Below are 18,129 nucleotides of genomic sequence, written 5' to 3' on the forward strand. Positions count from 1 at the left end.
TACATCTGCCACTATATTGCATAGATAAGGAAATCTACTCTGGTAAATGAACCAATGAGAGTATCACTAGCAGGAATAACTAGTAGAAGCCATTGATTTGTATATTTAATTCTTTATTTGGTGTTGATGATTTCAGAGAGATATCCAGTAGCCAGGTCTTGCTATTTGTATTACTACCATTACAAACTGTCACTAGAGGATACCACTAACAACTGACCAATATCATATTTGAATCTTTAATATAGATCACATTAAGAGTTGTCTTCCTTTCTCTATCATTACACTAAAGTGAACTGTATCTTTACACTAGAAACTTTACATTCACATTTGAGCCTGAACAACAATGAAAAGGTGATACAAGAAAGCTTGTCATGAAGCACTGATTTTAGAACATTTCTCTTAATATTAATTAATATTTACATATTCCGGAGTAAGGAAACATTCAAATTAATGGTTCACCAAGTTCGGCTCCAACCATAAAATAGTTTGTCATTTATTTTCTCAAACCTGAAGTGGAAGAATGCAAAAGACTTACGGCTGAACCCAAATTTCTCCTTCCTTCAACATTCCATGTTGGTCAACAAATTTTTTCCCTTGAGCTTGAAATCTTTGACCAGAGGCTAATGCTATGGCTCTGCTAATGCCATCTGCAAAATGTTCAACCAGGTTGTCAACAAGCAATACAAAGTAGTACCAAAGTTTATAAACAACCATAGAGAACTGAGTGCTAGAAAGTTCTGATAGAAAAGACTAACGCAAAACTAATATTTTTATTAAATTATCAAGTTCCTTTTCCTCGAATAAGTGAGAAAAAGGAACTTGAGGTGAGAGAGTTTTAGTTTGTCTCTATGAGTTTCCACTCTGAGCTACACTCAAGGTTAATTTATCAGATTTTAAATTTAGTAAAATCATCAATTTTCTGCTGAGTCAGTGAAGTCAGGTGTTGGCTAAGCAAAGTCCAACATCGACTTGCGATCACTTTTTGACGTAAAAGGTGAGGAAATGTTTCTGTGGACAGCTGAATTAATTTGTAACACAGGACATCCAAAACTCTCAAGACAGCTTTGCAAGTAAAAAGCTGTTGGCAAATAAAATTAAGACATAAATACAATAAAATCAATATAAACTGATTGTAATTATCCGACAAGAGTAAAATAAGACAGGTCGGCAGTTCTAATACTCAAATTTAATAAAAGTTATGAGAGTAGCGTGAAAATACTAAAAAGATAATTTTGTTGTCAGACGATTTAATCGGAATCGAACTTTTTATTACAACTCTCTATCGGTAAATAACTGAAATTGAAAAAGTGACTCAAAATGAGTTGCAACAAAATTAGAAGCATGGTATTGTGAGTAACTTAAAGCGTCGCATTGTGAGTAACTTAAAGCATGGTATTGTGAGTAACTTAAAGCATGGCATTGTGAGTAACTTAAAGCATGGTATTGTGAGTAACTTAAAGCATGGCATTGTGAGTAACTTAAAGCATGGTATTGTGAGTAACTTAAAGCATGGCATTGTGAGTAACTTAAAGCATGGTATTGTGAGTAACTTAAAGCATGGTATTGTGAGTAACTTAAAGCATGGTATTGTGAGTAACTTAAAGCATGGTATTGTGAGTAACTTAAAGCATGGTATTGTGAGTAACTTAAAGCATGGTATTGTGAGTAACTTAAAACATGGTATTGTGAGTAACTTAAAGCATGGTATTGTGAGTAACTTAAAGCATGGTATTGTGAGTAACTTAAAGCGTGGCATTGTGAGTAACTTAAAGCGTGGTATTGTGAGTAACTTAAAGCATGGTATTGTGAGTAACTTAAAGCATGGTATTGTGAGTAACTTAAAGCATGGTATTGTGAGTAACTTAAAGCATGGTATTGTTAGTAACTTAAAGCATGGTATTGTTAGTAACTTAAAGCATGGTATTGTGAGTAACTTAAAGCATGGTATTGTGAGTAACTTAAAGCATGGTATTGTGAGTAACTTAAAGCGTGGTATTGTGAGTAACTTAAAGCATGGCATTGTGAGTAACTTAAAGCATGCTGTATTTAAAGCTGAAGGAAACAGTTGATTGAGAAAGGATCCAAAATAGTACATTAATAGCATATGACTGATGCTTGATCTGCCACAGCATTACAGACTTTAAAAATGATAATATTGGAACAGCTAGAAACTGAAAGGGTCAAGTTGATAGATAGTAACGTTAAGACAGTGGCTGAGCAGCTTGCAATCAGTTTTACTAAAAGAACAGGTATAAAAACCTCGACATTAGCTATATACATGTAGCTGAGAATTGTTTGCTATGATGGTGACTGTGATAGTTGGAATTACATAGCTAACACCAATCGCTGGAGCACTGAATGTAACTGGAACAAAAAAGCTTATGTTGTTCATGAGTGAGTACAAAAATATAGAGTGGGCTTGACTGGATGAGCTCAAACTACCTATCAATTAGATACCTCTGAGGTTATGAATCCACACCTGTATTCATGTGTAGTAGAGAAATGTTTGTATGAAAGTGAACTTGTCTCAAAAACTTTTAGTAGTTACTAATCACATCTTACGTTGGTGTGACAACTCCGCTGACGAGAAAGTGACGACAGCATCTGTCTTCATCTTGGTCAGGTCTCCTTCCACAATAGACACCAAAGTTCCATTGGAGAGTTTAATGTCTGCCTGTCGTTTTTCAGTCACAGTCTGAGCAGGGTTTCTCTTTTTATAGTCATAGATGTAGCTAAATAAGAAGCATAAATTGAGATCGGGAATTAATCTCAGCAGATTGAGCATTATTACTGACTGTGGCATGCTCACCTTTCTAGTGTGTGGATATCTCTATCCATGTTAGCGAGTGATCCAATAATTCTGATATCTTCATCAGTAACAAGACGAGCGATAAACCCAAGACTGGGATCTTGTAAATCATCTATTAGTGCTTTAGAAAGTTTCTCTTTGTCTCCATCATATTCAAGCTGCAGAAAAAGTTCAACAGCACATTGATAAGTGCAAAGAGGAGATGTGCTCTTGATGAGAACTGTACGGCAAACGCAACATGTCATGGAGGGGGATAGTAAGCATATGACATGAGAGGTAGTAGTGAGTATATGATATATTATGAGAGGTAGTAGTGAGTATATGATATGTTATAAGAAGTAGAAGTGAGTATATGATATGTTATGAGAGGTAGTAGTGAGTATATATGTTATGAGAGGTAGTAGTGAGTATATGATATGTTATGAGAAGTAGTAGTGAGTATATGATATGGTATGAGAGGTAGTAGTGAGTATATGATATGTTATGAGAGGTAGTAGTGAGTATGTGATATGGTATGAGAGGTAGTAGTGAGTATGTGATATGGTATGAGAAGTAGTAGTGAGTATATGATATGGTATGAGAGGTAGTAGTGAGTATGTGATATGGTATGAGAGGTAGTAGTAAATATATGATATGTTATGAGAAGTAGTAGTGACAATATGATATGTTATGAGAGGTAGTAGTGAGTATATATGTTATGAGAGGTAGTAGTGAGTATGTGATATGGTATGAGAGGTAGTAGTAAGTATATGATATGTTATGAGAAGTAGTAGTGACAATATGATATGTTATGAGAGGTAGTAGTGAGTATATATGTTATGAGAGGTAGTAGTGAGTATATGATATATTATGAGAAGTAGTAGTGAGTATATGATATGGTATGAGAGGTAGTAGTGAGTATATGATATGTTATGAGAGGTAGTAGTGAGTATGTGATATGGTATGAGAGGTAGTAGTGAGTATGTGATATGGTATGAGAAGTAGTAGTGAGTATATGATATGGTATGAGAGGTAGTAGTGAGTATGTGATATGGTATGAGAGGTAGTAGTAAATATATGATATGTTATGAGAAGTAGTAGTGACAATATGATATGTTATGAGAGGTAGTAGTGAGTATATATGTTATGAGAGGTAGTAGTAAGCATATGACATGAGAGGTAGTAGTGAGTATATGATATGTTATGAGAGGTAGTAGTGAGTATATGATATGTTATGAAAAGTAGTAGTAAGTATATATGTTATGAGAGGTAGTAGTGAGTATATATGTTATGAGAGGTAGTAGTAAGCATATGACATGAGAGGTAGTAGTGAGTATATGATATGTTATGAGAGGTAGTAGTGAGTATATGATATGTTATGAGAGGTAGTAGTGAGTATATGAAATGTAATGAGAGGTAGTAGTGAGCATATGATATGTTATGAGAGGTAGTAGTGAGCATATGATATGTTATGAGAGGTAGTAGTGAGTATGTGATATGTTATGAGAGGTAGTAGTGAGTATATGATATGTTATGAGAGGTAGTAGTGAGTATATGATATGTTATGAGAAGTAGCAGTGAGTATATGATATGTTATGAGAGGTAGTAGTGAGTATATGATATGCTATGAGAAGTAGTGGTGAGTATATATGTTATGAGAGGTAGTAGTGAGTATATGATATGTTATGAGAGGTAGTAGTAAGTATATATGTTATGAGAGGTAGTAGTAAGCATATGATATGTTATGAGAGGCAGTAGTGAGTATATGATATGTTATGAGAGGTAGTAGTGAGTATATGATATGTTATGAGAAGTAGTGGTGAGTATATATGTTATGAGAGGTAGTAGTGAGTATATGATATGTTATGAGAGGTAGTCGTAAGTATATGATATGTTTTGAGAGGTAGTAGTGAGCATATGATATGTTATGAGAGGTAGTAGTGAGCATATGATATGTTATGAGAAGTAGTGGTGAGTATATGATATGTTATGAGAAGTAGTAGTGAGTATATATGTTATGAGAGGCAGTAGTAAGTATATAATATGCTATGAGAGATAGTAATAAGTATATGATATGTTATGAGAGGTAGTAGTGAGTATATGATATGTTATGAAAGGTAGTAGTGAGTATATATGTTATGAGAGGTAGTAGTGAGTATATGATATGTTATGAGAGGTAGTAGTGAATATGTGATATGTTATGAGAAGTAGTAGTCAATATATGATATGTTATGAGAGGTAGTAGTGAGTATATGATATGTTATGAGAGGTAGTAGTAAGTATATATGTTATGAGAGGTAGTAGTGAAATATATGATATGTTATGAGAGGTAGTAGTGAGTATATAATATGTTACGAGAAGTAGTGGTGAGTATATATGTTATGAGAGGTAGTAGTGAGTATATGATATGTTATGAGAGGTAGTAGTAAGTATATATGTTATGAGAGGTAGTAGTAAGCATATGATATGTTATGAGAGGCAGTAGTGAGTATATGATATGTTATGAGAGGTAGTAGTGAGTATATGATATGTTTTGAGAGGTAGTAGTGAGCATATGATATGTTTTGAGAGGTAGTAGTGAGCATATGATATGTTATGAGAAGTAGTGGTGAGTATATGATATGTTATGAGAAGTAGTAGTGAGTATATATGTTATGAGAGGTAGTAGTAAGTATATGGTATGTTATGAGAGGTAGTAGTGAGTATATGATATGTTATGAGAAGTAGTAGTGAGTATATGATATGTTATGAGAGGTAGTAGTGAGTATATAATATGTTATGAGAGGTAGTAGTGAGTATATGATATGTTATGAGAAGTAGTAGTGAGTATATGATATATTATGAGAGGTAGTAGTGAATATATGATATGTTATGAGAGGTAGTAGTGAGTATATGATATGTTATGAGAGGTAGTAGTGAATATATGATATGTTATGAGAGGTAGTAGTAAGTATATGATATGTTATGAGAGGCAGTAGTGAGTATGCGATACGCTATGAGAGGTAGTAGAAAGTGTATGATATGTTATGAGAGGTAGTAGTAAGTATATGATATGTTATGAGAGGTAGTAGTGAGTATATGATATGTTATGAGAAGTAGTAGTGAGTATATGATATGTTATGAGAGGTAGTAGTGAGTATATAATATGTTATGAGAGGTAGTAGTGAGTATATGATATGTTATGAGAAGTAGTAGTGAGTATATGATATATTATGAGAGGTAGTAGTGAATATATGATATGTTATGAGAGGTAGTAGTGAGTATATGATATGTTATGAGAGGTAGTAGTGAATATATGATATGTTATGAGAGGTAGTAGTAAGTATATGATATGTTATGAGAGGTAGTAGTGAGTATATGATGTGTTATGAGAAGTAGTAGTGAATATATGATGTGTTATGAGAGGTAGTAGTGAGTATATGATATGTTATGAGAGGTAGTAGTGAGTATATGATATGTTATGAGAGGTAGTAGCGAGTATATGATATGTTATGAGAGGTAGTAGTGAGTATGTATGTTATGAGAAGTAGTAGTGAGTATATATGTTATGAGAGGTAGTAGTAAGTATATGATATGTTTTGAGAGGTAGTAGTGAGTATATAATATGTTATGAGAGGTAGTAGTGAGTATATGATATGTTATGAGAGGTAGTAGTGAGTATATGATATGTTATGAGAGGTAGTAGTGAGTATATGATATGTTATGAGAGGTAGTAGTGAGTATATGATATGTTATGAAACGTAGTAGTGAGTATATGATATGTTATAAGAAGTAGTAGTGAGTATATGATATGTTATGAGAGGTAGTAGTGAGTATATGATATGTTATGAAAGGTAGTAGTGAGTATGTGATACGTTATGAGAGGTAGTAGTGAGTATATGATATGTTATGAGAGGTAGTAGTGAGTATATGATATGTTTTGAGAGGTAGTAGTGAGTGTATGATATGTTATGAGAAGTAGTAGTGAGTATATGATATGTAATGAGAGGTAGTAGTGAGTAAATGATATGTTATGAGAGGTAGTAGTGAGTATATGATATGTTATGAGAGGTAGTAGTGAGTATATGATATGTTATGAGAGGTAGTAGTGAGTATATGATATGTTATGAGAGGTAGTAGTGAGTATATGATATGTTATGAGAAGTAGTAGTGAGTATATGATATGTTATGAGAGGTAGTAGTGAGTATATGATGTGTTATGAGAAGTAGTAGTGAATATATGATGTGTTATGAGAGGTAGTAGTGAGTATATGATATGTTATGAGAGGTAGTAGTGAGTATATGATATGTTATGAGAGGTAGTAGCGAGTATATGATATGTTATGAGAGGTAGTAGTGAGTGTATGATATGTTATGAGAAGTAGTAGTGAATATATGATATGCTATGAAAGGTAGTAGTGAGTATATGATATGTTATGAAAGGTAGTAGTGAGTATGTGATACGTTATGAGAGGTAGTAGTGAGTATATGATATGTTATGAGAGGTAGTAGAGAGTGTATGATATGTTATGAGAGGTAGTAGTGAGTGTATGATATGTTATGAGAAGTAGTAGTGAGTATATGATATGTTATGAGAGGTAGTAGTGAGTATATGATATGTTTTGAGAAGTAGTACTGAGTGTATGATATGTTATGAGAAGTAGTAGTGAGTATATGATATGTAATGAGAGGTAGTAGTGAGTATATGATATGTTATGAAAGGTAGTAGTGAGTATATGATATGTTATGAGAGGTAGTAGTGAGTATATGATATGTTATGAGAGGTAGTAGTGAGTATATGATATGTTATGAGAGGTAGTAGTGAGTATATGATATGCTATGAGAGGTAGTAGTGAGTATATATGTTATGAGAGGTAGTAGTGAGTATATGATATGTTATGAGAAGTAGTAGTGAGTATATGATATGTTATGAGAGGTAGTAGTGAGTATATGATGTGTTATGAGAAGTACTAGTGAATATATGATGTGTTATGAGAGGTAGTAGTGAGTATATGATATGTTATGAGAGGTAGTAGTGAGTATATGATATGTTATGAGAGGTAGTAGTGAGTATATGATATGTTATGAGAAGTAGTAGTGAGTATATGATATGTTATGAGAGGTAGTAGTGAGTATGTGATATGTTTTGAGAAGTAGTAGTGAGTATATGATATGTTATGAAAGGTAGTAGTGAGTATGTGATACGTTATGAAAAGTAGTAGTAAGTATATATGTTATGAGAGGTAGTAGTGAGTATATATGTTATGAGAGGTAGTAGTAAGCATATGACATGAGAGGTAGTAGTGAGTATATGATATGTTATGAGAGGTAGTAGTGAGTATATGATATGTTATGAAAAGTAGTAGTAAGTATATATGTTATGAGAGGTAGTAGTAAGCATATATGTTATGAGAGGTAGTAGTGAGTATATATGTTATGAGAGGTAGTAGTAAGCATATGACATGAGAGGTAGTAGTGAGTATACGATATGTTATGAGAGGTAGTAGTGAGTATATGATATGTTATGAGAGGTAGTAGTGAGTATATGATATGTTATGAAAGGTAGTAGTAAGTATATATGTTATGAGAGGTAGTAGTGAGTATATATGTTATGAGAGGTAGTAGTGAGTATATGATATGTTATGAGAGGTAGTAGTGAGTATATATGTTATGAGAGGTAGTAGTGAGTATATGATATGTTATGAGAAGTAGTAGTGAGTATATGATATGGTATGAGAGGTAGTAGTGAATATATAATATGTTATGAGAGGTAGTAGTGAGTATATATGTTATGAGAGGTAGTAGTAAGCATATGATATGAGAGGTAGTAGTGAGTATATGATATGTTGTGAAAGGTAGTAGTGAGTATATGATATGTTATGAGAAGTAGTAGTGAGTATATGATATGGTATGAGAGGTAGTAGTGAGTATGTGATATGGTATGAGAGGTAGTAGTGACTATATGATGTGTTATGAGAGGTAGTAGTGAGTATATGATATGTTATGAAAGGTAGTAGTAAGTATATATGTTATGAGAGGTAGTAGTGAGTATATGATATGTTATGAGAAGTAGTAGTGAGTATATGATATGGTATGAGAGGTAGTAGTGAATATATAATATGTTATGAGAGGTAGTAGTGAGTATATATGTTATGAGAGGTAGTAGTAAGCATATGTTATGAGAAGTAGTAGTGAGTATATATGTTATGAAAGGTAGTAGTAAGTATATATGTTATGAGAAGTAGTAGTGAGTATATGATATGGTATGAGAGGTAGTAGTGAGTATGTGATATGGTATGAGAGGTAGTAGTGAGTATATATGTTATGAGAGGTAGTAGTGAGCATATGATATGTTATGAGAAGTAGTAGTGAGTATATGATATGGTATGAGAGGTAGTAGTGAGTATGTGATATGGTATGAGAGGTAGTAGTGAGTATATATGTTATGAGAGGTAGTAGTGAGCATATGATGTGTTATGAGAAGTAGTAGTGAATATATGATGTGTTATGAGAGGTAGTAGTGAGTATATGATATGTTATGAGAGGTAGTAGTGAGTATATGATATATTATGAGAGGTAGTAGTGAGTATATGATATGTTATGAGAAGTAGTAGTGAGTATATGATATGGTATGAGAGGTAGTAGTGAGTATGTGATATGGTATGAGAGGTAGTAGTGAGTATATATGTTATGAGAGGTAGTAGTGAGCATATGATATGTTATGAGAAGTAGTAGTGAGTATATGATATGTTGTGAGAGGTAGTAGTGAGTATATGATGTGTTATGAGAAGTAGTAGTGAATATATGATGTGTTATGAGAGGTAGTAGTGAGTATATGATATGTTATGAGAGGTAGTAGTGAGTATATGATATGTTATGAGAGGTAGTAGTGAGTATATGATATGTTATGAGAAGTAGTAGTGAGTATATGATATGTTATGAGAGGTAGTAGTGAGTATATGATATGTTATGAGAGGTAGTAGTGAGTATATGATATGTTATGAGAGGTAGTAGTGAGTATATGATATGTTATGAGAGGTAGTAGTGAGTATATGATATGTTATGAGAGGTAGTAGAAAGTGTATGATATGTTATGAGAGGTAGTAGTGAGTATATAATATGTTATGAGAGGTAGTAGTGAGTGTATGATATGTTATGAGAGGTAGTAGTGAGTATGTATGCCACAAGTGACACTAATGTATATACAATAGGTACTGAGAAAAAGAGGTGTTCACCTTAATGGTATGAGAGAGAACTGATCTGCTCACATCGCAGAACAAGTCAAGCAATGCATCCATCATCTTCCTCGCTTCCCCTGGTGTAGACGATTTCATTTTGACCAAGAGGAACATTTCATTATCCGGTTGAACCGATTCAATGATTTCACCTCGAAACCTTTCTACAACCAGATGTAATCTTAAAATTATAATATTTTATACATTTGATCTTCAGAAACACATAATGGTTTATGTACATGTTTGCATGCAAGCACTCACGCAAGCACTCATCCGAGCACTCACCGTGTCTCAATGCTGTAATACCATAATACAACATACCAAGTATTTTTAAAGTGTAATCTTTCACACATATTATCTTCAGAAACTCATAATAGATTTTATCAAACTCTTCCTCTATTTCTGTTTGTTCATCTGTTTCTTGTTTTTCTGTTTCTGACTGCGGAGAGGTTTCTTCTGCGCCTGCTGTAATCGGTAATAACAAATAGCTAACCACGCTTCGCTTTTTTGCGGAAGTCTGAATTTGAAGGCAATAGACATACTTTTCACCTTCAAGGTAACACCTTTACAAGATGACATATGAAAACCATTAAGTGAACCATCGAAAAAATCTCTATTTTGCTGAAAGTTTTGCCGGAAACCATGATAATGAACTACAATAATAATGATAATGAACTACAATAATAATGCTAATTACACTACAATAATAATGCTAATTACACTACAATAATAATGCTAATTACACTACAATAATAATGCTAATTACACTATAATAATAATGCTAATTACACTACAATAATAATGCTAATTACACTATAATAATAATGCTAATTACACTATAATAATAATGCTAATTACACTATAATAATAATGCTAACACTACTACAATAATAATGCTAATTACACTACAATAATAATGCTAATTACACTATAATAATAATGCTAATTACACTATAATAATCATGCTAATTACGCTACAATAATAATGCTAACACTACTACAATAATCATGCTAATTACACTACAATAATAATGCTAATTACACTACAATAATCATGCTAATTACACTACAATAATAATGCTAATTACGCTACAATAATAATGCTAACACTACTACAATAATAATGCTAATTACACTACAATAATAATGCTAATTACGCTACAATAATAATGCTAACACTACTACAATAATAATGCTAATTACACTACAATAATAATGCTAATTACACTATAATAATAATGCTAATTACACTATAATAATAATGCTAATTACACTATAATAATAATGCTAACACTACTACAATAATAATGCTAATTACACTACAATAATAATGCTAATTACACTATAATAATAATGCTAATTACACTATAATAATCATGCTAATTACGCTACAATAATAATGCTAACACTACTACAATAATCATGCTAATTACACTACAATAATAATGCTAATTACACTACAATAATAATGCTAACACTACTACAATAATCATGCTAATTACACTACAATAATAATGCTAATTACGCTACAATAATAATGCTAATTACACTACAATAATAATGCTAATTACACTACAATAATAATGCTAATTACACTACAATAATAATGCTAATTACACTACAATAATAATGCTAATTACACTACAATAATAATGCTAATTACACTACAATAATAATGCTAATTACACTACTATAATAATGCTAATTACACTACAATAATAATGCTAATTACACTACAATAATAATGCTAACATTACTACAATAATCATGCTAATTACACTACAATAATAATGCTAATTACACTACAATAATAATGCTAACACTACTACAATAATCATGCTAATTACACTACAATAATAATGCTAATTACGCTACAATAATAATGCTAATTACACTACAATAATAATGCTAATTACACTACAATAATAATGCTAATTACACTACAATAATAATGCTAATTACACTACTATAATAATGCTAATTACACTACAATAATAATGCTAATTACACTACAATAATAATGCTAATTACACTACAATAATAATGCTAATTACACTACTATAATAATGCTAATTACACTACAATAATAATGCTAACACTACTACAATAATAATGCTAATTACACTATAATAATAATGCTAATTACACTACAATAATAATGCTAACGATACTATAATAATAATGCTAATTACACTACAATAATAATGCTAATTACACTATAATAATAATGCTAATTACACTATAATAATAATGCTAACACTACTACAATAATAATGCTAATTACACTACAATAATAATGCTAATTACACTATAATAATAATGCTAATTACACTATAATAATCATGCTAATTACGCTACAATAATAATGCTAACACTACTACAATAATCATGCTAATTACACTACAATAATAATGCTAATTACACTACAATAATAATGCTAACACTACTACAATAATCATGCTAATTACACTACAATAATAATGCTAATTACGCTACAATAATAATGCTAATTACACTACAATAATAATGCTAATTACACTACAATAATAATGCTAATTACACTACAATAATAATGCTAATTACACTACTATAATAATGCTAATTACACTATAATAATCATGCTAATTACGCTACAATAATAATGCTAACATTACTACAATAATCATGCTAATTACACTACAATAATAATGCTAATTACACTACAATAATAATGCTAACACTACTACAATAATCATGCTAATTACACTACAATAATAATGCTAATTACGCTACAATAATAATGCTAATTACACTACAATAATAATGCTAATTACACTACAATAATAATGCTAATTACACTACAATAATAATGCTAATTACACTACAATAATAATGCTAATTACACTACAATAATAATGCTAATTACACTACAATAATAATGCTAATTACACTACTATAATAATGCTAATTACACTACAATAATAATGCTAATTACACTACAATAATAATGCTAATTACACTACAATAATAATGCTAATTACACTACTATAATAATGCTAATTACACTACAATAATAATGCTAACACTACTACAATAATAATGCTAATTACACTATAATAATAATGCTAATTACACTACAATAATAATGCTAACGATACTATAATAATAATGCTAATTACACTACAATAATAATGCTAACGATACTATAATAATAATGCTAACATTACTACAATAATAATGCTAACACTACTACAATAATAATGCTAATTACACTACAATAATAAGACTAATGATATTATAATAATACTAATGATATGATAATATAATAATAATGTTCACCATACTGTAATAGCAATAATAATGATACTATTAGAATGAATGATGTGACACGTACGTTTAGATGCTCTGCCCAATAAAGGTGAAGAGTGTAGAAAGAGAAGAAAGAGTGTGGAGTACATGAAGTGGCATCGAAACAGAGTTGATTACTGTGAGAAGATATGTAAATTAGTTCAATATATTAACTTACATGGATAGCTTGGGAATGGGCAGCAACATAAAAATGACAATGTTCACTGGTAGAACAGACAACAATAAATTAGGTCTGGTTACACAAGACTCCCGTATAGTCTTTTTACAATGGGTAAACTCAGAGGCTTAACTGTAGCATAGAATCAAAAGTTAAACCCTGGGCAACTTGGCATCTACTTGCTCCTATTTCAATGCATTTAGCTTAGTATGACTGCCACTGAATTTACAGAAAACCATTGCTTGAACAGAGAGTGATGCGGAGTAATTGGATCTGTGTAAGAAAAATGATCTCGACGACCAGACAGATACAGATGTTTTATTCAGCGCCTACAGTAAGTAATCAATAAGGATAGTGAATATGATGCAATAGTTGAATTATCATATATCTATTGCAGAAAGAGGCCCCAACCCATAGGTTAAGAATTAATGAAAGACAGAGACAGCAGAGCTGCATGTACTAGGAGAGCTCTGCTGAGAATGTTAGGTTGTTTCATAGTTGCTCCTTCTCTATTGTTATTTTAATTGGTTATAAAATGATTATTTGTTTAGAATAAATGAGGCTTGGTAATCTAAAGTCAAGAATATTCCAAATGTGCTGGCAACCAACCTTTGACCTCGACAGCAGCTGGGTCTTGTGGGAAGGGCGATTCCCCGTCAACTACTGAGACTATGTTTGTTTCTGTTTCCATGCGGCTGTATGGCGGAATTACCTGCATGCATGAGTATGTTACCCATCTTATCATTGGTTTACAACTACCAACCCTAGTAGCTGGTAACCATAGTAGCTGGTAACCATAGTAACTATTAACCCTAGCAACTATTAACCCTAGCAACTATTAACCCTAGCAACTATTAACCCTAGCAACAAATAACCCTAGCAACTATTAACCCTAGCAACTATTAACCCTAGTAACCATTAACGCTAGCAACTATTAACCCTAGCAACTATTAACCCTAGCAACTATTAACCCTAGCAACCATTAACGCTAGCAACTAGTAACCATAGCAACTAGTAACCCCAAAGACTAGCCACTCTAGTAACTAGTCAACGTAATTATCTGTACGCCCAATAACTAATGACTAACAACCCATATTGACTAGTAACCCTAGCAGACTCATTCGGAAGATACTCCTTGATTGGTTACTCTAGTCAGAAAAATATATCTTAAATTAACCAGATTATGGAATCATCACTTAGTAAAACGGAAATCTTTTTTTTCAAAATGTGAACCAAAATCTCAAGCACTGGCTACTGATGTTGGATCATTGACAGCACTAAAATCTATTGACTGTATTTAGTTGAATAAACAATAATGCTGTACTGAGCTGGAGAGATAACCGTTCATTAATAGCTGTTTGTATAGGAAAAAACCCCAAGTGAACAAACCCATTCTAGAATATCATCATGTTTTAGTAGGGATTGCGATGACAACTCCACAGCTTATAACCAGCTCCATGTAAAATTGAAAGGCAAATGACTCGTCTATCAACAAAATGCATTAAGGCAGACAGCTGTACTGTCTATTAGGAGACTCTAATATTATTTAATCTAAACTAAAAAGTAACAGAGTAAAATAAATAAATAAAATCCTGCACTGGTTTATAAAAGGCGGTATATGATTGATATTTCAGTGTTAAGGCGTATATTTCTATGTACTGTCACTAGGCCAGCTTTATGCAAGTGTAAGTCAAACACATATTATTCAGATAAATCATCTGCTTGGCAAATTCTTAGACTGCTATTGCTTCATGACATCACAAAACCGTAAGAACTTCAGAACAGAATGGGACATTAAAACAGACCAACAAATGTTGATATTTCAGAGGAAGAGTCATGGGTAAACGATATACAACTAGAACTAAATGGTTGGAAAGGTCTATTCATCAGTATACTTAAAACCAGGTGTAACTATAATACCTTTAGATAAAGCCAACTGAACAATCTGCTGCACTTCTCGCACAAACTGTCAGTAACTGCTGATCGCTCGTTGTGCACACAATATTCAAGGTTTGCATCTGGCAGGTCTGATATCTGACCATCCAGCTCACACCTAAAGCGCAAATACACTCTAAGCTTGTATAGGATCAACTGATTTGAAGTCATCCCACTTGACAAGTACTGAGACAATCAAGCTCACTTAGTTCTGGCACAAAGTCGAGACTGAATGCAGCTATCTTGTGGCAATATCACCTAACATTATAATTACATGTATTTAGTTTATCATATAGCGTAGAAAGCAACTTTTCCCAATTGCTATTAAATCATGCCTGCGAGATCATACAGAGCCCAATGAGCTAAACACACCAAGGGGTAAATACGGATTCAGTGAGTACAATGCCCAGTAACCGGCAACAGAGGCCATGTTCTTAGTCAAAGCTAATCCTATACCCTTTACCATTTTAAAAAGAGAATTGTGGACATGTTTAACGCAGGAAACTGTTACCCTGATGTTTATGATGGTATCTAAAAGAATCCCTTATTGTTTAAGCTTGTAGGAATACTTTCCACGTTTTTTGAATCCTGCAGAATCTTGAACTCTACCAAACAAAGTTTTTACAACTACATGTATATATGTAGATAGATGATAATGACCCACTTGCATTTGCAGTCTGGACACTCCACTATGTTTTGCTCATCCAACGCTTTATCTAGACAACTTGAGCAATGTATATGTCTACAAGATAAAACCTTTGGCTTCGTCAAATCCTCATTTTGCTTTGAGCAGTAACCGCATTCTATGGTTGTTGTGGAAGGAAACGGGGCAACAGCCATTTCTTACCCTGATTTAGAAAAACAATCAGCATCCTCGTTAGACTAATCATCTACAATTTGTTGTCTTCAACAAGAGTAGTAGAATTTAGGATTTATGTAAATATACTAGTTAAGATATTCACACCATTTCAGATATTAAAATATTCACTAGAATTAGTCTAGAAGGTCTCAAAGTAGTAAAAAGCTTTGTAAAAAATCTTTAATATAATTTTTGTGCATTTTGCCTAATAAAACTTTGGATAATGTTTTACTCCAACTCCTATAAATACCATAACACAATAAAAAACTAAACACTATTTTGATTATTTGTAACCTATCACTTTTTCATTAGTTTAATAGAGTCTTGGCCTAAGAAACAAGATCATTAGATTCCTAAGACTATGAAATCTTTCATTGTTTCAGGATTAAAACTAAGCAGCCTATTTTAAAATAATTTGATGTAAAACTTTTGAGTAAAAGTTCGTACTCTTAAGCAAAAAATTAAGCTTTGTTAAATTTGTAAGTTTTATAAGCAATTCATCAGTGTATGGTTGTACAACTTTCTGTAACCAAAAGTACCATATAAAAAAATCATTTTTTAACCTTTTTGACACTTGAATTTTGTTCATGAATAACACATTGTGACTATCTTGCTCATATCTACCAATGTGGGATTTCCTACTACTAAAAAGCCAAGTTAATTAAATGCACAAATACTCGGGCTGGTCAAGGTTTATGCTCAACATAAGTACACTCTCTGGCTTTAAATAAATTAAAAAAACTAAAGCGCTTATATGCATAAAACATGGCAACTGAAGAACAATAAATCAACAATTTCGAATCTTTGGCATAATAACATCATGACTGAATCAAACAAACTTCGAGCCTCTCTGTGAACTTTTCACTAAGAGCGTTATCAAAGGCCGTAGGAGGGTATTTTTTTACATAACACAATCGGGTATTTGACTACCATTCACCGCTGTCAAATAAGCAGGGTTTGCTGAAGATTAGAATTTTCAACACACCATTAGCTCCCCAGAAAACCCTGGGAAGAAGATGCCAGAAAATTGGCATTCACTATCAGAATATTGGTATTTATTACCGTCCAATAACCAGAATTTGTGGAAGATTGGGACGCCCAACACACCACAAGCTCCCCAGAAGACTCTCAATCTAATTGGAGAGCAAAAGCAGCAGAGAAAATCATCATGCAAAGATTTATGAATAGAACTAGTGATATCCTTCTGGCTCTTATAAAATACAGAAATAGGACCACTAACAACATGTCCACATTTCCCATACAGAGCGCATTAGGAAGAGCAACCAGATCGACTCTACCCTCAAGAAGCATTACATCTGGTCTCATAAATGAGATAACGCTTGAGCAGAAAGTTCACAAAGAAAGTAGTATTCCAGTACAGCTACGACCAGACAACTAAGGATGTTAAAGGTTGACTTGCAACAAAATTCAAATTACAGTTACCTATATGGTATCAAAAGGTTCACCTTTTACTCTGCTGTGTTGTAGATGCCAAATATGTGGGAATGTGATTACAAGCTCTTAAAAGCTTTAAAACGAACAGTTAATTGCAGCCATCACGAAAACGCTATAGATTAGAATCCTTTTCCAAAACGGCTCAAATGGGATGTAGCTAAACAAGATGGCTTCAGTTTACACTTTCATGCAACCTCATTTGTCGAAATATTTTCACAAATATATTTAACGCATTCAATAAAACCATGTCTATTGCCTTTCTGTGTCTATTTTATCATCATTGTAATGCTTTTACTTTGAGCACTGATCTTTCAAAACCTAGCCTAAAAAATAGTTTAATTTTGTAACCTTAGCTCGAATGAGTGCATATCAC

At 32.4% G+C, this 18,129-nt stretch overlaps 1 protein-coding gene across 1 annotated transcript; it reads right to left on the reverse strand.

Moving 5' to 3' along the window:
- Positions 1 to 531: 531 nt before the first annotated feature.
- LOC137388581 (uncharacterized) lies at positions 532 to 16,150 on the reverse strand. The gene is made up of 8 exons (XM_068075062.1): positions 16,107 to 16,150; positions 15,428 to 15,560; positions 14,117 to 14,219; positions 10,324 to 10,467; positions 10,003 to 10,166; positions 2,810 to 2,967; positions 2,563 to 2,732; positions 532 to 647 (listed from the first exon to the last, which is right to left on the reverse strand). The coding sequence occupies exons 3-8, from the start codon at positions 14,196 to 14,198 to the stop codon at positions 532 to 534; spliced, it is 834 nt and encodes a 277-aa protein (XP_067931163.1). The 5' UTR covers positions 14,199 to 14,219; positions 15,428 to 15,560; positions 16,107 to 16,150.
- Between the last annotated feature and the right edge of the window lie 1,979 nt (positions 16,151 to 18,129).

This window comes from Watersipora subatra, chromosome 2 (assembly GCF_963576615.1).
Source record: "Watersipora subatra chromosome 2, tzWatSuba1.1, whole genome shotgun sequence".
NCBI lineage: Eukaryota > Metazoa > Bryozoa > Gymnolaemata > Cheilostomatida > Watersiporidae > Watersipora > Watersipora subatra.

Excerpts from the sequence above, each read along its gene's own strand:
- LOC137388581 (XM_068075062.1), bottom strand. The coding sequence starts at position 14,198 with ATGGAAACAGAAACAAACATAGTCTCAGTAGTTGACGGGGAATCGCCC. Across the intron at positions 2,968-10,002 it reads TTCTCTCTCATACCATTAAG|CTTGAATATGATGGAGACAA; the intron begins GTGAACACCTCT and ends CTTTTTCTGCAG. Across the intron at positions 648-2,562 it reads AGCGGAGTTGTCACACCAAC|ATGGCATTAGCAGAGCCATA; the intron begins GTAAGATGTGAT and ends AACATTTTGCAG.